Source organism: Oreochromis aureus, linkage group 23 (genome assembly GCF_013358895.1).
Source record: "Oreochromis aureus strain Israel breed Guangdong linkage group 23, ZZ_aureus, whole genome shotgun sequence".
Classification (NCBI taxonomy): Eukaryota; Metazoa; Chordata; class Actinopteri; order Cichliformes; family Cichlidae; genus Oreochromis; species Oreochromis aureus.
Genome location: NC_052963.1, coordinates 36,797,973 through 36,820,383, shown reverse-complemented (window position 1 = coordinate 36,820,383; position 22,411 = coordinate 36,797,973). Strand labels below are relative to the sequence as shown.

At 38.7% G+C, this 22,411-nt stretch overlaps 3 protein-coding genes across 6 annotated transcripts in view; 2 read left to right on the top strand and 1 right to left on the bottom strand.

Annotated features, from left to right (window-relative positions):
- LOC116331105 (cyclin-dependent kinase-like 5) overlaps window positions 1–3,683 on the top strand; it is a 49,706-nt gene extending 46,023 nt beyond the window's left edge. For all 3 annotated transcript variants that reach the window (XM_031753672.2, XM_031753671.2, XM_039606850.1), the window contains one exon: window positions 538–3,683. In XM_031753672.2, coding sequence (XP_031609532.1) covers window positions 538–897 — 360 coding nt within the window. In that variant the 3' untranslated portion in view covers window positions 898–3,683. The remainder of the gene's footprint in view (window positions 1–537) is intronic.
- On the bottom strand, window positions 1,960–7,967 carry LOC116331157 (retinoschisin). Its single transcript, XM_031753757.2, has 6 exons — window positions 7,895–7,967; window positions 7,553–7,578; window positions 7,262–7,457; window positions 5,259–5,400; window positions 4,978–5,173; window positions 1,960–4,146 (listed from the first exon to the last, which is right to left on the bottom strand). The coding sequence occupies exons 1-6, from the start codon at window positions 7,947–7,949 to the stop codon at window positions 3,994–3,996; spliced, it is 768 nt and encodes a 255-aa protein (XP_031609617.2). The 5' UTR covers window positions 7,950–7,967; the 3' UTR covers window positions 1,960–3,993.
- Window positions 7,968–10,084: 2,117 nt separating this feature from the next.
- The window catches only part of LOC116331294 (AP-1 complex subunit sigma-2), a 30,197-nt gene continuing 17,870 nt past the window's right edge, over window positions 10,085–22,411 (top strand). For both annotated transcript variants that reach the window (XM_031753924.2, XM_031753926.2), the window contains exons 1-4: window positions 10,085–10,191; window positions 13,240–13,418; window positions 18,224–18,332; window positions 18,434–18,571. In XM_031753924.2, the coding sequence (XP_031609784.1) occupies window positions 13,240–13,418; window positions 18,224–18,332; window positions 18,434–18,571 (426 nt within the window). In that variant the 5' untranslated portion in view covers window positions 10,085–10,191. The remainder of the gene's footprint in view (window positions 10,192–13,239; window positions 13,419–18,223; window positions 18,333–18,433; window positions 18,572–22,411) is intronic.

Here is a 22,411-nt window from a genome sequence, read left to right as displayed (position 1 = left end):
GCTATATAAATAAAATTGAATTGAATTGAATTGAAACATTTATCCATGAGCTGCATTTCGTTACATACGCTCTTCCTGAGGAGAGCGCCAAAGAGAAATAAGAGCAGGTATCCTCGTCTAGAAGATCTAATCAATGCAAATCAGCGTCATCTTCTGACCAAGATGTCAGGGAGAGAAAAAACAGATGGCAAACAAAAAGGGTGATGATTTCTTCAAGAAAAAATGCTCTTTTTCTCTCCTACAGATTGAAATTTTGTACGAATGTTTCAAGAACTGAATTATAACTCTGAGCCAAATAAGTTGACGACTTTTAAATTTTACCGGTTCTTCTGTCCGTTCACGATGATTTAGTAATCAAATAAGCAGTGACTCAGATGTTGGTGTTTAATAAAAGCAAAGACACACCTTAATCCCTTCACTGCAGTAATCATAAGAGACGGTCTGACTGGACTGATAGTCCGTCATCGACGGGATTAAACCCGTTGTGAGCGCAATTTTTCTTTCCTCTGATATTCTGTGTTCTGCCGTGTCTTTCAGAGCCAACCGCTGAAGTCGCTGCGCAAGCTCCTGCACCTTTCCTCCTCATCCTCCAACCAGACCGCATCTTCTGACATGCGCTACCAGCCGCTGCCTAATTCAGCCTCTGCTCAAGGTGGTTTCACCGAGAGCCGGGGTCACTCAGGGGTCAGCACGCCCCAGCTCAAGGCCCGACAGTCAGCGTACCCGCTGCCTGGACAGCTGGATTCCGGCTGGCACACGTCCGCCCTGGGCCGCCCCGAGGGCAACCCCTACCCGGAGCAAATGAGCATCAAAGGAGGCCAGAACGGGCACGGCTTCGGACGCCCGTCCAGATCTCGTATGCCAAATCTCAACGACCTGAAAGAGACAGCTCTGTGATCTCCAGCGCCCCACTGCTCTCACGCGTGTGTCAGACTCCTCTGTTACCACCTCCCTCCTGTAACACCTGCTCCACCCCGCCACACACACAAACACACACACCAAACCATCAGTTCAAACACTGCTTGCAAACAGGCCAAAAGCCTTTTTACGTCCAGATTTTTTTAAAGCTTCCATGTTTGATAGACTTTATATTAATACCTATGTAATTCTGATTATAATTTGTATTATAAAGTAAATATATTACAAATTCAGTGTATATATATATAAATGGATAGATAAAGTGTAGATTTTAAGTGTAAGTATTTTGTTTCTATTAAATATAGAAATATAGTACATTTTACTGCATAGTATTATTTAAGACTAATCTAAGGCATTCGAAGCAAATGCAGTTTTATCAGTTGTTACAATAGAGATTGGTAATGTCAGTATCTCGTGTTCATCTCGTCCAGGATTGTAATTCTCTGTCCAAGCTGTCTTGCCTATGGATGTGCTCTGTCAGACTGGTTACAGACGCTCAAATGTGCAACTGCGAGCCAGTGCAGCCGTGTTGAAATATAGCTATAACCTGTGCAGTTTCTCTGAGCTGAAATTGACAATCTAAAAGCTTACGTTTTATTGCTCTTTTCCTTCTTTCTTTTTTCTGAAAGGATTTTAGGTTTTACGTCTTAAGTGCAGCCATTTTAGAAACTACGGTGCCATCAACTAACAGAAAGCCTAACCTACATCGCCCTCTGTGGGAGATATCGAAGCACTGCACTTCCTGTTTTCTGATTGAGGTTATCAGGCACATTTAGACTTTTCCATGCACTGTATGTGTAAATGACCATTTGCATAATATAAACCAATGTTACACAAATAGAGCAAACCTCACAGTTTAAAAAAGTGTGTATCTATACAAAGGCGATGCAGGAGCATTAATGTGCCCTTATGGATGAATTATAATGTGTTCAAATGTTCTGCACTGCTTTGAGCAACCGTCAACAAACATCTGCAGCTGATAATGAAGGAAATGGCTTTTCTCTGAAAACTACAGGATTCAATAAAGACTCTGTTGTTTGATTTTTTTTTTTTTTTTAACTTCCAAGTGGTTCTGCTTGTCTGGCCAGTTAAAAACATGCAGAAATGCACCCAAAAAAACTCATTTAAAGTTTAACTGCTGTAAATGTAGATTTCTTTATTTTTTAGAAGGTAACAGCAGTTAGAGGAACACATAAGCCATTCTGGGTGTATGCGGTACAATGACTCCCAGCCTGTGAAAATAACCCAAGCACCACTGTTTCTCCTCCACCTGTTAGCGATTTAACACCACACATTACAATATTTAAAAGTGGATGTTACAAGTTTTCTTTGTTTAATATACTTAAACTGTCAATATTAGGATAATGGAACGGCATCTCTTTTAGTAACCCTTTTAGCCAGACTGACTGACTGACCAGATGTTTCTGCCATTCAGACATCCATTTACTTGATTTGTATACATTCGGTTTTTCTACCAAGCACATTTTCCTTAAATATCAATTATATGAGTAATTAAACCTTTGATTTTATTAATTTCAGCTGCATTTTACTCCAAATTATTACTTCATGTTTATTGAGGGTAAATAATAATTTTGTTTTGGGTTTAGACTTAGCTGTTTCAACTATTTATCCATTATTTTAATTACTTCCACCTAACCATCCATTTAAAAGCTCCAGCTTTTTCAGCTAGTGTTTTCCAGCTGCTATTTTCCCATTTATTAAATACTTTAAGCTACTTTGTTCATTGGTCCAAGAACTATTTTTCACATTCAGCTATTTCTCTGTGTTCAACCATTATTCCACTATTAGCCGTTCCAGCTGTTAGTTGAACTTTAGCCGTTATATTTTTTATTTTTTGCAACAGTTTCTTTTCTTCTTCTCTTTCTCTTTTAATTGAAGCCGATTATCGATGTACTCTGGCTTTTTCTTTCTTTAGCCATTTCTCCATCGCCCCCCTGTTTTCTGACTGAGGTTGGCTTTCCTCTAACATTAACCGTTCGCCCGTTTCTTTCCACAGCTGTAATATTTTTTCAGCTGCAGCATCCTTGCACTGGTTGGGAATCACTGTACTGCTGTATTTTTAACTGTTTGCACACACTGAACCACTTGGGATGAGCTTTGGAGAAATCTTAAAATGGAAAGGCAACGGGGGGGCAGAATCTGTACTGTAACGTTGTTTTTCTGTTGGAAATAAAGTGCCATGAGAGTAGCTTGGCAGAAATACATCCTAACCTTTTTAATGTTGCACTTTGAAGAGACTACGTGGCTCAGCAATATTGCTCTGTAAATTCTTCCTCACTTTCATGTTCGTGTGCGCAGTGTGTGAATATTGAAAGACGAGGGAGGGGGGGGGGCCAGCCGGCTCCTGCTGTAACACGCTGAGCCCAGACATGACCGTGTCGTATTGTGTGTGGTGCATCTGTAAGGACTGCACACTCTGTACTTGACACAATACGTTTCTCCCTTTGGATTATTGTTTCGCTGAAGGAGCACCGTGTATTATATTAATACTGATGTGTGACTACTTGTTTGGTAATATTTATAACAGAGGATGTTTATCAACTGTTTAAATGAAATCAAGTATTAAGTTTGTGCTTTTATTACAGACACAAATTAGTAGCATAGTCAGTGTTTATCTGCTTTTTTTTCCAACAGAGCATTTACATGACAGCATAAACTCACAGATGAATGCTTAACGATTTTAGATTATTCATGTTTACATATGTAACAGTAAATCTCAAATAAAACAAGCCCGTTTGATTTGACTCTGAACATGTAGAAGCTTTTTTATTTCCTGACGCAGTTAATAACTGCTTTATTGAAGGTGACAAATTTCATTTTGAGCTGGAACACTTTGGTGTTTACGTAACAGCACAATGCGCTTTTGGAAACTTTAATACAGACAATCCATCAGAGGACACCAGAGATGTCCACCTGCCCAGAGAGCTGTGAGCCTCACCAAATGGGGACAAACTAGACTTGTATCAAAGGATCTTACAATGTTACACAAATATTCCCCTTTTGGCAAGTGGCAGGGTTGGCAGGGGAATGATGGTCGGTGAGGTAAGAAACACTTCAGGAGCATTTGTTCATGCACATCAGCAGCTCCATCCTCATGGCGATGCGAGTGTGCCAGCCCAGCGGCAGCAGGCGTATATAACGAGCCACAATAGGCGGGCGCAGCAGGTTTTGTACCGTGGAGGAGCGATCGGAGTTTCCGTAGAAGACCTAAATAAGAAGAAAGTACACAGCATTTAAACATACAGTGTGCTCATTTTGTATCATTTACACACACAATAATCAGAAAAGGCTCTTAAAGAGGACCTTCTATGATTACTTCCACCTCCATAGTTTTATTCTTTGAATAGCTTTGCATGATTTCACAGTTCAAAGTACTGTAATCCTTATTTATATTAATGGTGCAAACACTCAGTTCATCTACTATATGAATCAAGCAATTTTAGTTTCCTTTGACTCAACTTTACTCTGATTAGCTGCTCCTCATTAAACAGAAGCTTTGAGTTGCACAGCTGTGTGGATGATATGACCATATTAGGAGTATCCTATATTTTCCTATATTTTTGACAGCTTACAAGCCAAATAAACTCAGCAGCAGCTATGTGTGATCTCCTAAATCATTCACCAGGACTTAAAGCAGCACCATATATATAGCAGAAAAGCATAACAGGTCCACATAAAATGACAACACAACAGCCTTTCTGTTGGATATATTTGAACAGTTTAGTGTGTACTGATTGGTGTAGGCCAGGGATTTCAAACTTATTTTACATTGTGAGCTTTATGCTGCTCACTTTGATCTTAAGTGAGGTGGACCAATGAAACTCCCTTCTCTCTCAGTGTAAAGACGTTTAACTGCACATATAAACCCTGAGATTATTGCAATTTCAATAATAGATCTCAGTTTTTCCAAATTACAAAGAAATAATGCTGAAGTAAAAATGAAAGTGGAAATTTTGGGGGTAATTTAAATGGTAAAAAAGCCCACAGTACTCAGTTATTATGACACTTTCATATGTGACTCCTGTTTAGTGTACCTACCCTGTTATTTCCAGTCTGGTCTTTGTAGTAGATCCAGTTAAGAGTTTCCAAAGTGCGGTACTGGATGCTGTATTTAGTGATCCACTCATCAGCGTCGCAGCGGCCCTGGGTGAGGATACCAGACACCACGCTCACCTCCTTCAGGTCGATCTGGATCCACTGGTACTGGTCGTTGAATTTGGACAGCCATGCGCACCTAACAAAGATTCACATTCCCAGTTATTTGTTTATCTGGGGTGCGCTGTGTGACACGAACTGGAGAAGGGGTCACCTTGACTCACCCAAAGCCCTGGTTGTTAAGGCGAGCCTTGTTAGGGATCCAGGAGGAGTACCAGCCGGTGTACTGGTCCTGACTGGAGCAGCTGATTTGGTCTGAGGTCACAGATCCAGATTCAAATCCCAGTGGTCTGTGGTATGGGCATTCTGGGAACGGGAACGTTCACAGTTTACTGTGGCATTAAATTGTATGAATTCCTGAAAATAAACACTTAATAAACTTTCTAAACACTTCCAGTGAGCTGGGATGCAGTGATTGGATCATTTTTGTGTTAAAAATGACTTATTGCCATCTTGATATTTTGAACCTGAGCACAGGGTAGATTTGACCAAGCACTAACATTACACGTTCACATGGTAGCAACTTGTCAAGTAAAGTGTTGACTGCAGTCTTGACACTACGCTACGTTATGTTCTGTATGGAGTGGTTGTGCTATACTATTTGCCTTTTGCTTATCCCGTGTGAGTGCAAGGCGAGCAGTGAGCAACAGGTACCAACAACCTTTCTGACATTGTGCAAGCACAACAAAATTACTGTTATGCTAAGCTCATCAAAAAACAAACAAATAAATAAAAAGTATAAAATGTTAGAAATATGAAATATTAAAATATTGGATTAACATTGTCAAAAAACAACAAGACTGTATATCTGCAGAAAACCAAATCAGCAAAAAGATCTCACACCAGCTGTCAGCACTGTTGTGGAGATGTGATGAAATGGACTTGTTTTGCAGCCACAGGACCAGGACACCTTGCAGCCATTGAGTCGACTGTGAACTCTTCTGTATACCAAAGTATTCTGGGGCAGATGTGAGGTCACGTGCCCCACAGTTAAAACTTGCGCAAGACCGGGTCACGAGGCAGGGCAATGATTAAAGCCCAGCAGCATTTCTATCAAGGAATCAAGGTGCTGCAAAGGCCGAGTCAAAGTCCAGACCTCAGCCTCACTTTAATGCTTTACACCTTAACAGAGCTATGGATAAATGAATGAAATCAAGCAATGCTGTGAAGAAATGTGCAACAAAATCCCTCCACAGTGATGTGACAGAATGATAAAGTCATATGGAAAACAATTATTTCAAGTTATTGCTATTCAAGTTAATGCTTCTGCAATTTCACAATAAATAATGACACAGTGGAATATGTCATGTGTCGTCGTTCATCTGATGTATTATTTACCCAATGTTTAAGACCAGGTAAGGACCAGATGATTTTCCCAGTTGGTAAAACCAAAGAAATGAAACAGGGTTTACTTTCTTTTTTCCATGGTGATAAATTGACTTCAGGAAATAAAAAATATATCAGTTACTTCAGATGAAAATGACTCCCTCTCACCCCTGACTGGATTGGTTTGAAGCTGCCAGAAAAGCGGATGATAGAAGTGATAGAAGAGCTGCCTGAAATGAAATGTTTATTCCATTTTAAAGACATTAAGAATGCAGCAGAGTATCCTCTTCCAGCTTTTCCTCTTGTAATAGTCCAACTTTGCTAATCAGAACTCTTGCATGATGAGGTAGAAGAAGATGATCGGGGCATTTTCTGATGTGTGCTTCCTTTGCTAGTATCATAGGTGAAGGTCATGGCCTATTTGGGCTCCCTAATCTGTTCGTCACATTCCAGCACAGGTAATGAGATTATCTGAAAAGCATTTGCCTTTGCAAGCTTCTTCTTCACAGCTGTTCATTTCTTAACCTTCAGTGCAAGCCTCTTTCATCTTACAGGCTGAAAAATTGCAAGATCAGAGAGGTGATTGTGCACCGCTGCAGCGTGAAAGCACATGAGGACACAGCCGGCTACCATCAGCTGTTTGATCCATCACAGATGTTAAATAAAGATCCACAGGATACAACTCTGCCCACCATTAATCTTCACATGTGTGACTTTCTCCTGCAAGTTAGTGTCCTTCGTATAAAGGGGATCCCATTAATCACTTTTTAAAACCTAAAAAAGGGCATTCAGCATGAGTATAAGTGAAACAGACAGAGGACTACACAGGTGGAGTCCTCACCTGGCATGCAGTTCAGCAGGTGACTTTGAGATGGTGGCGGCGGTGGCAGCGAGGTCGGGGGAACAGGTGGGATGACAGCAGGGATGCGTGCAGATTCGCAGTCACAGGTGCAGGCTTTCGCTTTTGTGTTCCAGGTTTCGATCACCTGCTGGTCCTCCTCCTGCAGGTCCTGCTCCTGGATGGCCTCCTCCTCCTCCTGAAGATCACACATGGTGGAATGAATCCAGAGTTTGCTCTCAGAGTTTAAGACTGTTAAACCACATTTTAGACCTTTTTGAGACTCTTTCTTACCTCCTCTGACTGAACAGTGACCAGGGCTATACACCCCATCGACAGAAGCATGAAATGTAAGAGCAGATGACAGAATAAAATGTGTAAGAAAAAAGAAAATGACCTAAAAGAAGTACCATGTCAAATAATCTTATGAATTATTGGATTGCATCTGAGGATTGCATGAAGGAAACACCAAGGAAATGCTTTGTACCCTCTTTATAATTTCACTTGCAGCAGCAGCATTTTGGTGTAGTACTACTCACTGCTGTTTTAATAACTTGTGGGACCATTAGCATTATCATAAAAGCACAATAACTGTTGCGATTATTTTAAGGCAGGATCAGCTGCACAGTGACTTACCCTGAGAGAGAAGCAGGAGGAAAAGCACAGCAGCACGACAAGCAGGCATCTCCATCTTTCCTCTTCAGCTGTGCTGAAATGAGATGTGTGTGATACCCACTGCAAGTGGATGGGATTACTGTAATCCACAGGCCTGCGATGGCCTTACCTAATGCTCCTTATTGGCCCTTAGACACCTCCCTCAGGTGCTCTTGCACTGAATGTCATCACCTCATCGATAAAAAGTGGCCATCATTCGTGATGGCAGTGGTGTCTTTGAGGTTTTACACCCAGGTGAAAAAGCTAATTTTGTCACTAAGGTCATTTATGGTCCTATTATACATCACACATTAGTGTTTATTATATATATACTTTTTCATTTATCTGTGCCAGATGAAGGCTGCTTTAGAAGGTAAGCCACTGTCCATCTAGACAGAGACCAGTACCAGCGAAATGGTATTCAGTTTGGGTACAAACAAATATGATCAAATAGGCCTGAAAGCAGCAGGTTTGTCTATGACAAAAAACTCACTTTAAATTCAAAGAAACCAGAAATAGTCACAAACATTTTAATATTAATTTAATATGTTTGACTTACACTGGGATGGATCACAGTTACCCACAATTGCCATCATCCATAAAACTCACTACGTACAAGTTTAATAATTTGTTTAAAAAGGCTGCTGTAAATATAGGCGGAGATTTTAATTTTGTACGTTTGAGAGTTACTTATTGCAATTCAGAGTTATCCCAGCATGAAGAGATGGGATGTAATCTCACATCTGCTTGTTTTTGTCAGTTATCTGGCTGATAATTTACAACATGACAAGTTGCCCCCAAGGTGCCTGAAATCTTATAAAAGCTGGTTGTTTAAATGTGGGTCAAAAAGATGAACGTGGCAGATGCTGCAAGTTGATTGTTCCAAAAGTCTTATTTCTAGAATATTGAAGCTTTGCAGTGATTTTAATCCGTTCAAATCCCCAATCAGTGCTGGCTGTCCAAGTAAAATAGACACACTAGAGTTCCAGTTAGGAAACCACAACAGTTTCCCCACCAAGTAAGCACAAAGTATTCTGTTTTGAGAACTTAATTTTCTATTCAGATGTTCATTTTGCCCTTTAAAAAGTTTGCAATCCTGCACCTCTACCATTAAAATGTCTTGGAGAGCTTTGTTTATAACACCTTTAAGGCCAGATCCTCAGGTGACACACACACCAGCTTTTAATTAAGATCCATTTCCATCCTTTCATCATCATTTTCATCTCATTTACCGATTTTACAGCATGTTTTTGTAAGTGCTGGCCTAGATGTTTTTTAGGTTTTGCATATATCATATTCTTCTACAGCACATGAAAGTTAGCTATTGGCTAAACCTGATACACAGTATCCTTACTCTTATGAGATACTTATAGAATGCTTTTGTGTGTTTTAACTGACAAATAAAAAGCGACGGTAACAGTAAGTACCGAGGCTCAGTTCAGCACTGCAGCTTGAATTGCCCAGAATTTCAGTTTTAAGTGTGGAAAAAGTTCTCTCAGGTGTGTCATCACCTGACAGGTTGTGGACTGAATGGCCACTCTGCAGCACACAAACCAAACTGACTCAGATGGGAGACTTAATGTATGTCGGAATGGAGCAAGACTGCTATTAAAATGTTTGTTGAAGAGTTTAGTGAATGATCTGATGTGTTTCAGCAGGCAAAAACTTAACTCTGTAAAAAATCCACAGAAAGGGTCATCATTAACATGCAAAAGCAGAAAATAAATAGTGTAGGGAAAATTTAAAAAGCCAAAAAGACATTTTTTGCAACATACTGTGGTCCTTTGTCTTTTTGTCTTTTAGTTTTTGGCCAGCAGAAACTATTAAAATGACAAGGAAGGGTAAACTTAGACATAAGAAGAATATAATGTATATATATATATTATATTAAATAATAAAATACATTTTTAATTTTGTAATAGATTCAGTGTAATCAATTTAAATATTTAATTATTTTTTAGATTTAGTTCTCCATATAATTTCAGTCTCACTTCAGGTTGTTCCGTCTCTGTTTAATCATTCAGCGGATGTTTGAGGTAATGAAGTTTGAATGGGCGGGACGGAGTGGTTTGATTGCTTTCCGTAGCAGCCAATCATTTGTATGTTGTCTAATTAGCGCGTTGACAAAGGCGGGGACTACAAAAACGTGTCAGCCAATAAAAATCATCATGTTCGCCCTAGTGGCCAATCAAAAGGTTGTTAGAGACTGGCCGTGTTTCGGGGTGGTGTTGGGTGGCTCATTTCTTCCGAGGGGGGGATACACAGTGTTATTATTCAAGGTAAGTAGTTTTGAATGTGTGAAATTTTGTTTTTCCATTAAAATGTACAAACGCGCTCGGTGACCTGTGGGTTTTTTAACAGGCTCTATGATAACAGGACGTGCTAAAGGTAGCAGTCGCTGAATAACGGTGTTAACGGTACTTCCGTTCGTCTGTGTTCATAGCGGCTGAAACGGGATGATTTCAGTCATGTTTCTGGTTTGGCTACATGGATTTAAAAGGCTTTAAAATTTGGCCGTGAAAATAACTGTGCTGTTGCATGTGTTTGAATGCATTTAGTGAATTTAAAACATGCCCGGTGCTCTGTTTTCCGTCAGCTGTTTACCCTGTATTTAAAACTGAAGTAAAAATAGTGTTGGCATGATGGAGGGCTGTCGAGGTCGATCGATATAGCTTTTTTTTTTTGTACCGATACCAAGACTCATTCTTAGTAATCCAGGGGATTGATATCGAATCAAAATTTACAGTCAGATAAAATGATGGTGCTTTAGCAATATGCGGACCACATTTTATGACAGGAAAGCTGTTATTCAAAGCTTTGCTGCTTTTTTTTCTAATTATTTATACATTATAATGTGTACATGCAACAGTAATTGGAGTTGATGTGTTATTGTTCTGTTATTTACTCATAATTTACTCACTTGTTTTTGGCATGCCACTTTGTCAACTTTTTAGTGTTGTGCATCTTCCCATCCTTATTTTTCATGTATTTTTAACGGAATTTGAATTAATTTAAATGTATTACCAATACCAAGAGAAATCCTTGCAGTATACTGGCAGCCTGTCTGTTGTGTGCCCAACCTTTCAGCCAGTGACAACTGGGTTAGGCTCCAGCCCCTCCCTGAAATCCTGATTTAAATAAGCGAAAGAAAGTGGATGGATGGATGGATGGATGGAATACCAATAGAACTGACAATAGATACTCCTCTTTTTTCTGATAGAGAACTGGGTTTCTCTGTTACTACCACACTTACTTCTTTGATCAATTTTAATGTCCTTTTATTGCAGTTTTAGCTGTTTGGGGTAGTCTGAAGCTCCCTGTTAACTTAGGTGAAGGGATGCACACAACTACTCGACTAGATATTTAAACATTAAGCAAATTATCATTATTATTATCATTATTAGTAGTATTATTATTAATGTACAACAATGGTTTTGTGTTGGTTTTAAAGCACTGTTTACACAGGACTTGCAGCAATGTCATGACCATAGACGATAAACGAAAAACAAAAAAACAAACAAAAACATGACGTGATGTAGGTAGGGCCTAAGAAACCTAAGATAAACCTTCCTTATTTCAAGATGAACAATCGAAGCTACTGAAAATAAGATTGCAGGATACAATGCATTGGCAAATGACAGGGTAGTAAATACATTATTAGGTTACCAGAGGCAAACAGATTCTAAAGTGTCTATTACAAAACTAACCATCATCTTCAAAACAATGTGCGACAAATTAATCACTATGTCTATATTACAAAATTTTAAAATTGAGTGTTTTCACAAAAAATACTCTAAACTAGGGCTGCTCAATTATGGCAAAAATGATAATCACGATTATTTTCACTGAAATTGGGATCTCGATTATTTGACGATATTTATTTAACAATAACAATGTATTGAATAATGGCTTTAAAGATTGTCAAAAAATAATATAAAATAGTGTGCAAATACTGATTACAGTGGAAATGTTTGCAATATAAAAAATAAATGAAAAATGTAAACATCTATGTTTAGTGAACTTGAAAATACTGCACAATATTTGATCCACGTCTGACTCCGCGAACCCATAATGTTTCCACACCACTGAAGTCGTTTCACCTCTCTTTTCAACCAACGGCATTCTTTCTTCAGCAGCCATTATCCTCTCCTCTCCAAATAACTTCTGCTTAGCTTTCCGAGCTTCCCTCGGGTCCTCTTAATTGTTGTGACGCGTGTTTGAAACGCAGAGAGGTGCGCTCGATTTGCCACACGGAGCAGCGCGAGAGTAAAGCACGAGGGAGGTGCTAATAATCGGCTCAGTCATTTTTAATGATCGTTGAAAGCCCAGATCGTAATCTAGATTAAAATTCGATTAATTGAGCAGCCCTACTCTAAACTTTAATATTGTTAATAAAAAATTAAGAGTTTATTATTTGTTACTATAAGTTAGTTTTCATTGTCCAAGTGCAGTATTTTCATCTGGCCCACAAGATGGGTCAACACGTTCTCTTAAAATTTTCAAGAAACAAGAAAATGATAGTGACAAAAGTTTTGAACATCAACCTCACTAATTCGGTGGGCTGATAATTGATTGACAATTCATAATAGAGCCCAACAGATATATCAGCAGGGCTGGTATTGTTGGCTGGTGTTAGCTATTTTCCGATATATTGGTATTGGCATGTATCATAGATTATAAATGAAAATTTAAAAAGTAGAGAAGAGATCACAGAAACACCCTTCAGCTGTGTTATTATGAGTAACGGTGTAATCCACAAGCTTTGGGATAATTAAAACAAGATTATTTTTTAAACAATGCTGTCATACTGTCTTAGTAAGGATTATTAAACAAATACATGTTACAGATGTTAGGGAAATAGTTGATACATGTTACAGCTGTCTAGGTTTTGTATGTCAGAAAGGAAAAAAAATATTTGCTTATGTGTGAGAGTTTTAAATCGTCAAATATCGGTATCTGTATTTGTCTAAAAAAAAATCATGTATCAGTCAAGTTATAATCTATAGCGGGCTTTTTATCTTTTACACATGGGAGCAGATCATCCAAAAACAGCAACTCACTGTCTAATTTGCACTGGTTGTCCTTTATTATTCATTTTCAAAAATTTGATTGACCTGATTAAATTATTTTTAGGCATCATTTTGTACTGCCGTAATAACTTACTCAAATTAACTTGTCAGCACGTTACATCACATAAAAAGTGCCGTGAATTTCTTTTTTGAATGCCTTTTTTGTGTCTCTTTGTGCAGATGTCTTTAACCACCCACTCCTTCCTCTCATGTCTTTATTCACAGCCCCTCTGTTTTTGTGTCATCTCTTCATTTCAGATGCAGTTCATGCTTCTTTTCAGTCGACAAGGCAAGCTTAGGCTCCAAAAATGGTACGTGCCTTTGTCTGATAAAGAGAAAAAGAAGATCACCAGAGAGTTGGTACAGACAGTCCTGGCACGGAAGCCTAAAATGTGCAGCTTTCTGGAGTGGAGAGACCTTAAAATTGTGTACAAGAGGTGGGTAGGAACTGGACTTGATTCTGAACAAAATGTGTTCTGGTTGAACGCCCTCAGAATAGAATATTTTCACACGTCCCTGGGCAATTCATAGGCCCGTCATTCATAGACATGGCTCTGCTGGGGAATCAGGAGAGTGTTACCAAAGAGATGAAGGCATCATCATGACAGCACTCAGACTACAACAAGAAAGAGCATTAATTTAGTCTCATTATATCCTGTTGCTGTGCCAACGGACAAGGAGGCAGACTGCTTGTGAACCGGAGTGACCCCACTGGGATGGACTAACAGAGCGCCAGAACTGCTGATCAGTTTGCAACCACTGCCCCACCACACAGATGTTTATGTCATCAGTTAAATTCTCACTAAGTGTTAATAGTTCTTAGTATTTTTTTACATGTCTATATGTAAAAGATAGATGTAGCAAATGTGATATCACCCATTGGTTTAGGACATTTTGAAGGACCGCTGCTAGGATTTTGACCATCACTGTGTTGGGTTTTTGGAATCAGAAGTGACCACATGTGAACAGGGTGGAGTACTAAGTTATCAGTGTGTTATTAGGCCTTGTTAGCAAGCCATTTCTTTAAATGATACTGGTGGATTGCCAGTGGTGCTAAGTAACAATTTAAGAAAAAAATCTAAAATTTCACGCAAAATTGAATTGACTGTATAAATGCATGGTGTTTGATGGCCTTGTTTTGGAGACACGGGATCTTGGTACCTTGCAGTTATTGAGTCGACTATGAGCTCCTCTGTATCTGTTCTAGAGACAAATGTGAGGACGTCTGTGTGACAGCTAAAGCTTGTCTTAAATTGGATTGTGCAACAGGACAATAATCCCAAGCATAGCAGTAAATCTCATGGTTATAGCCACTGTGACATTGCCTGTTAGTTTGTAGAAACTGATTTGAAGCCTTGAGTTTAGTATTTTGGTCACTCTACCCTCAACATGATAGCCACAGCCTAATGCACGTTCAGCTTCATCATCTATTTTACTCTAAATGGGACCATAATTTATAATATGAATATCAAGTTGGTACGAAGAAGCTCTAAAAACAGTGACCAAGATCATAAACTTACCGGGAACGTGTTTGCTTAGTTTGTAGATAATGTGAACTGTTGGGTAATTTTCCCAAAGGGAGGGAGGGAGACAGGACAAAAGACACGCTGTGGAGGAGAGCCAGAGATTAATAACAGCTAATGATTAAATGCAGAGACTGAAAAGAAGTGAATGGAAGGTGAGTGGAGCTAGTTCCACAGAAATGCTGGAAGGTCTGCCTCCCATTCTACTTTTAAATAACATATGAATGACAAGTTAGCCCCAGTAGTCCAAGTGCAAAGTGCTCTATTTGGTTGTCTTAAAGATAAGATGGGGCTTGATTATTCAAGACCTTGCATGTGATGAGAAAGAGATTAAATGATTCTAGATTTAACAGGGAGCCAATAAAATGAAGGCAAACATAGACATATGTCAGTGCTCTCACTACAGAATTCTGGATCAACTGAAGCCTTTTTGAGGATTATTTAGGACAGCCTAATAATAATGAATTAACAGTAGTCCAGTCCAGAAGTAATAAATACAAGAACTAGTTTTTCAGCATCACTCTGATACAGATGTTTCTAATTTTAGCAATATTGTGCAATTGCAAGAAAGCGGTCCTACCTTTTTGTTTAGTATGCACATTGAATGACATATCCTGGCCAAAAATGACTCCGACATCCCTCACAGTGTTAGTCGAGTTCACGGTAATGCTATCCAGAGTAAGCATCTGGTTAGATAATATTTTTAGAGCTAAGCACAGTGACCTCATTTTTATCTGAATTTAGAAGCAGGAAATGAAATGCCATAAATATCTTTAAGAGATTCCTATATTTTAAGTAATTGCTGTGTGTGGTATGTGGCTTCAAGGATAGATAAAGCTGGGTATCATCTGCATAGCAATGAAAATGTATGCTATACCTTCTAAGTATACTGCTGAAAGGGAGCATGTATAATGTAAATAGAATTGGTCTTCTTTTCTTTTATGCATGGGACAGATTTCTAGATTGTTTAGCTCTGGCTAAAAGTTTCTTTGCAGAAAAAAATGTCTAATTTTGAGCAACAACATGGATCTGTAATGACACAGAGCATACAGCTGTAGAAAAAGGCTTTAATAAGGTGCAGCCACTAATGCATCAACATACAGCCTGTCAGTGTGTAGACGTGTAACTTGTAACACTGAAAATTTCTCTGTATAATTTCTCACAGCTTACAGTAATTTAGATGCTTGCAAGCATCAGTTTAAAACTGATCTTCATATTTTCTTTAAATGTGACAGAGAAACAGAGCAAATTAGAAGCAAATAATGAAGCTTAATATTAGTTTTTACAAATGACTGATTCTTCCACATGCATTTTTGTTTTTTTGAGCTGAACCAGGACCAAAACTTCACTGAGTTTAATAGAAAGCTGAGAGCTGAAACTGTGCTTTATCAACCTAAATTCTTAAAATGACATAATTCTGACATAATTATGCAAACTCATTTTGGTCTAATCTACTTGTAAATCTGATTCTTACCAAAAACCTTTGAGAAGCACGTCTTGCCACTTAATAGTCCAGTTTGTTAACACTTGAGTTATTTTGAAGCCTGTATTTACAATTTTCACATTAGTTGTTTAACTGGACATAAACACTGCACGTATAGAATCACCAGTCAAATAAAAAAAGGGCTTTTGGTTTATAAAAGTGCTTCAAGTTACATTTGTATTATGCATGTGAGAAGGTATTTGACTTTTCTGCTTCATTATGGCTCAATCCAACATGAACAGCTTCTCTGCACGTGCTATCAGGGTGCTGAACAATTCTAGATCATGATATTCCGTCTATGCTCATACCTGAAGGTATAAAATAGATTCTGGGTAGAAACTAGATTCTTACTAGTTTCAGTTCATGCAGAATAAAACATTAAGACATTTTTGGTCTATCTGAGAATCAAGAAGAAGGACTATTTGGGATATGTTCATTGGCTAACCACATGTAATTCAGCATTTTACAGTCACATCCACCACTCGCTCATTACATCTGGTTTCAGTACACCAAAATGGAGATGGTGAAACCGCTCAAGTCAAAGCTCGATAACTGGTCTTTAGTAACTCAGGGGTGACATCACAGTGGCTGTTACCATATTTTATACTCTCTATGATACGTTCTCTTTACAGTAACAAGTAGGGAGGATTTAAACTGCTTGCTGCACAGTTGAAACTGTCATAAACCTCTATAGAGGGCATGTGTCAGTGCACCGTGATTGGATAATATGTTTCCAGGCTCTGATGTTGATTGGCTCTTTGAATGTTGGGCTGCTGCCATCTTTACAGTTTCACAGTTCTCCCATAAATTTCTTTAAGGCTTCTCCTTACATGTCAACTGTGATTGGATGCTTTGCCAGCAGAAGTCGTCATGCTGATATTTTTCCCAAAGCAGACTAAATTGAAATTCAAAGTGTAGCTCCAAGTAAGGCTCTGAACTGTCTGCCACATGTGAAATGTTAATATAACCCTTACTTAAGTGTTAAGCAACATTCTATAAAAATGTCTTATTGAAGACTAATCCACTTATACAACAGGGGGACCTGTGCCATCAGGCTGCCAATGCAACATAAAGATGTTCTTTACTTTGGGAGCCTTCTCTACACAGAGTGTGCCTTATTTTTTAAAGCGTTGACTTGTTTCTGGAGTGAGTCAGCTCCAGTAAAAATGCTGTCTCACTGCTCTTTTGTAATGACTAAACCGAGCCCTTTGTGCTTCCTGCTTGGCTACACCTTGCATTAATTTTCACAAACTGTAGACAAAGATAGAGAACAGCTCGAAACAATCAAGAATTCACCACCAGAAAACAGCCTGGCTAATAAGCAGCCTTGCTGTTCTCTGTGACCTCTACGAGTATTGTACACTTGTCTTTTTATAAATCTACAGCCCCGTCCATTGTGTCCTGCCGCTCCTCTGGTTTCAGAGGATCAACTGACCAGCTCCTTTATTAGCCAATCATCACATGCTTAGTGCCTTAGGGATTATCAGGGATAAAGAACTATGGCAGAATGGGGCTTAACTGTTTCAGCCTTCTGCATCCGGCTTCTGGCTTTTAAATGAATACCCTGTGCACAGTAAACAGCAGGCCTTAATAATAATGGAGAAATGCCCTCTCAGCACCATTTCAGTGTGATGGGAGACAGTACATCACTGTGAGAGTCTGTCGCAGCTTTACAAATGCCTGAAGTCAGCTCCTTGGCTTTGGCTATTTGATGATGTAGTTTTCACAACGAAAGATTGTTATTTAAAGGGACAGTTCACCTCAAAACCTAATTCATGTTATTTTTTCTCTGGGCTGTAGTGATGGTAATCTTTTTTGGGTGTACGGCATGCAGTTTTGGAGACATCAGCTGTGGAGATATTTGCCCTCTCTTGATTATATCGAAGACCCTGAGACATTTAAAGGACACAGCAGCCTCCTTCATGCACTCTGGCAGGAAATATAGACTCCATAAATCACACAGCAAATGCAATGCATGTTGTACTACCCTGTATATTGTTTCGACTATGTAGTTTTTCCTATTTTAGCTTTAAGATTGAGTATTTCACATGATTGCACATGTATACCTAGAATGAAAATAACAGCCTCCACTGTGCTGATGGGGATGACTTTTTCTACTTGACAATTGTAATTAAAACAACAGTTTCCATATGAAACTTTCTTAGAATTATTATTCTGAGTAAGCAGGGAACGAACTTTTTCAGTTGAAGTGAATTTGCTTCTCGCTGTGTTGCAGATATGCCAGCCTGTATTTCTGCTGTGCCATTGAGGACCAGGACAACGAGCTCATCACGCTGGAGATCATCCACAGATATGTGGAGCTGTTGGATAAATACTTTGGCAGTGTGCGTTTGTGATGTCTGACTTCTTAATATTATTCTTAGTTATAATTGCCACGTGTTGAGCTGTTCATTAATGTTTAAAGTTGTTGCATGTTGTTCACCAGGTTTGTGAACTGGACATTATTTTTAACTTTGAGAAGGCCTACTTCATCCTGGACGAATTCCTGCTGGGCGGAGAAGCTCAAGAGACGTCTAAAAAGAATGTGCTGAAGGCCATCGAGCAGGCTGACCTGCTACAAGAGGTAAGATATGTGATAAAACCACCATGGGAACAAAAACAGTTTCAAATACCACATTTCTGGTAAAGATATTTTACACTAGTACACCACTATTTCCTATGTATATATTATATTATATTGAGGATTTCTGGAAATCTGGAGACATCCACAGTTATTGGTGGTGGCAGCAAGTAAGGTTTAATACTTTTTGGCTCAGTTTGCAAGTCTTGCATTAAAGCCAGTCTTTAGACAAAAAACATTTTGTAGTAGATATTTTTCTTTTAGTCGAGGATGGGTTTAATCCATGTATGGTAAACCGGTCTGTGATTGTTACTTTTATTGTTTTATTGCATTTTATCAGTACTTCTCAAAAAAATAGCTGAATATCGTTTTTTTAATTCGCTAATGAAATCAGTGGATGGAAAAGCGTGTTGTGGGGTCAGTTTAATGTTCCAGTCAATTAATGCCAATCCACTATAGCACTAATTGTGAGATGGCGCAGTGGGGCTGTGTTTTCCTGTGTTGCATCTGTGCACACAAAATTAATTGATGAGGAAAGAGACACCAAATCACAGTCATGTGTGACAAATCTAGCCAACTGCATGAAGGCAGATGTTCAGTATTTAATCTTAACATTTGCCTGTTCTATTTGTAGACTTCTACATAGGTCTTTATATGTGTTAATAGCTAAAAGAAACATTAGATTCATAAAGAAACATGTAGCTTCTTCTTCTTTCTTAGAAAAGCCACAGTGCGTAGGCCAGCATGGGGCAGGTAACCCACTGGTGGAAATGCTGAAAGTGGTGTTGAGAGGACAAGCAGTAATCTGGCAGCCAGAGACCATGGGAGTTTGATGAAATGTAGTGATTTGTAGACAGGTGAAATTAAAGAGTCAAAGTGATTGAAGTGACTGCCAGTGGAAGCAGTGACATATAAGCTAGTAAATACATTAGATGGTTATCAACCTATTTGGAACGTGGAACAGCTGCTTTGTTGAACAGCTGTCAGCTACAAAGCTGCTCCATGAGCGAATTGTTTTATATGTGTGAACAAGTTTTATCACCAGGTTATTATCCCTCTGAAAATGTTTATGTCTATGGTGAAAATAAAATGTGTTTATAGTTCGAAGGGAGAGCCATGAATTGTCTCTATGAAATTGCACATATTTTTAAAAAGTCTGTTCAAGACCCTGAGATTGTTGTTCAGATATACTCAGATATACCCCAGTGAAAAAGAGCTAAAATCAAAAGTTTTGTAGCTGAGAATGTCAGACTTTCAATGTTCCCATCTGACAACACAGAGTTACTGAGACCTGCAGCCTAAAGCAGCCACAAAGTCACTTTTTCTGTGGTTGCGCCTTCTTGTTCCATTTCTCACTGCAGTGTCATGAAGTGATCCTCTAATAAGATTCAGTCAGTGATTTCCTGTAAAAGCTCCATAATAGAATCAATTCTCAGCTTTTAATGCCAAGCAAACATTAAGAAATACTGGTTTTGCATCGGTAACTGCTGCAGCCTTAAATAGTAAAGCTGATATTTTGACTGCCTTATTTTCTTTCATAGGTATGCTGTCATAATGGTGGATGATTGTAGTTTCATATTAAAACACGTGGTCAGACTTCAGGTTGATCTGAAAGCTTTAAACATTTTTTTCTACTCTTGGATCTATATGACATCATAGAGACAGGCTATTCCTTTTATGGTCAATCTTTTTCTGGCCAATCAGAATGAAATAAAAAGATAGAAGAAAAGAACTGAAGGGCTTCACCAAGGATCAGACAAATAAGGATTATTTTGAAATATAGGTCATGCAAAGCTACTCTACTGGAGTCAGAAAAAAATATGGAGCTTGGAATCAGCACCATTGGTCCACATTAATTAAATTAACGTGAGGATTATAGCTTTTATTGTAATAGTTGAATGTCATATAATTGCAGTAGAAGTAAAAAATGTTTATTAGAGTTTACCTCAAAGTGACAGCTGGTTTTACTTTACACTCTCCAGTCAACCCAGGAAGTTGTTCAGCTCTTTTTATAATGCTCGACTTGAGTTATTTATAGTGTTTTTAAAGCATTCACAAGAACTAATACTCAGATAAGTCTCACTGTTTTAGACTCAAAGAAACGTGGACCTCATTACCCTCAACTTTTGTTACCCTTTATTACTTTTACAGAAGGTTAAACGTTGAGTTCTTGTGTCTTTCCATGTTGCATCACTTCTCTTAAGTAGAGGGAAGGCACGGCACTGCTAGTGGTATATGTTTGTTCTTTTTTACACATTTTCTCACATTGGAGTCCCGATGATCATTTCCGTCTTTAATTTTCAGTGCTGCATGAATACAGCCCTCAGATGATTCATGCAGCCATATTTTTGAAAATATTTTGTGTGTCTTGCCCTTAGTTTGCTTGATCTTAATCCTGGTTTCTGCTGACAAATTTCTCTCTTTGCTTGTTTATTCTTTACTGTTGTGATTTGCAGAATATAGACTTTCAGATGCGCCTGTTTGCAGGTAACACTTTGTTAAAAAATCCCTATTCTGTAGTGTTAGATCAGTAGCTTTAGATTCACCAACACAATGTTAAATCCAGCAGAAAAAAAACATACCAGCAACAGCAAAGTCTCAAGTGTCATCAGCACACTTTGAATTTTGAAGTTGCTGATATGTTTTCTGCCTCATACTGACCCTATATCAACTCCGATATCTCTGATGTCACGGTAAACCTAACCAGCAACTCTTAGAATATTTACACTAAATTGCTTAAAAATAAAATAGCATTCAGTAGTTTTTAATGAAGAGCCTACATTTCTAAGTTACTTATTAAAGTGTCTGCGCAGGCCTGGTTCAAGGTTGGATGTGGGCAGTGCTCAGGTTGTAGTCTTCAAACAAACCTTCATTGTATTCACCGCTGAGACAAACGGGACACTTCTGTTCTAGATTAGCATTTCATATAGTGGGAGCGTAATTATAGCATCAAAACCACAGTATCGCAGCAAGGGTAATTTTGACCATAAGCGCTGTCAGCAGGATACCAGTACACACTGATCACAGCTCCACAGCTGACTTTTCAGCCCACTCTCAATCCCGGGCACAATTAATGTTGTTTTGTCAAAGACGCTGACGTGGCTCATTTATGCACAAAAGGGCGATTTTACTAAACGGAATAAAATAGCGTTGATAGGTGTGGTTAGTCTTATGGGTGATTTACAAACGTTGCACTGTTTTCTAACCACAACAAAAACACGGTTCCTTTCAATATGACAGACCCAATGTGCCAAGAGCTCTGACTTCAGCTTATATCAGCAAGTGTACGGGACATGCAAAGAGACAGAAAAGCACTTGTGACCCAGACACAAGAGCATGACAACAGCAGTATCTGGTATGGCAAAGTCAGTGGATACTTTGCTACAGGCTTAAAACTGATCAAGCCTTGATTAGTTTTAAATTGCAAAGACGAGTTGCGCTCATCAGTTCTGATTGTCTCAGTATAATTTGAATATGTTGGCAGTCTGTTTCCGTTAATAATACAGACAGCAGTTATTTGCAATCCTTTACCAATCTGTCTGCGAGTGGTTGCAGTCAGTCTGAGTTCGACCACGATTGTTTAGAGCACCAGGTGACCTGTGCATTTGGCTTAAGATTGAAAGTGATCGCCCAGAGGCCTGCTCAGCCTCTAGGTCACTGCAACTAGTGGGAATTGATTTCCAAAGATGCAATCATGGAGGTATCTTTTTATCTTTTTTTTTAACTAGTTGCGAGGTTGCCATCCTACTTTACTCTAGTGTAACAGAATGCTAACCAAGTTTAAGTAACTAAAGCTAAATGAATAATTTATAGTGCTTTATTTAACCAAGTAGTTTTTAGTAA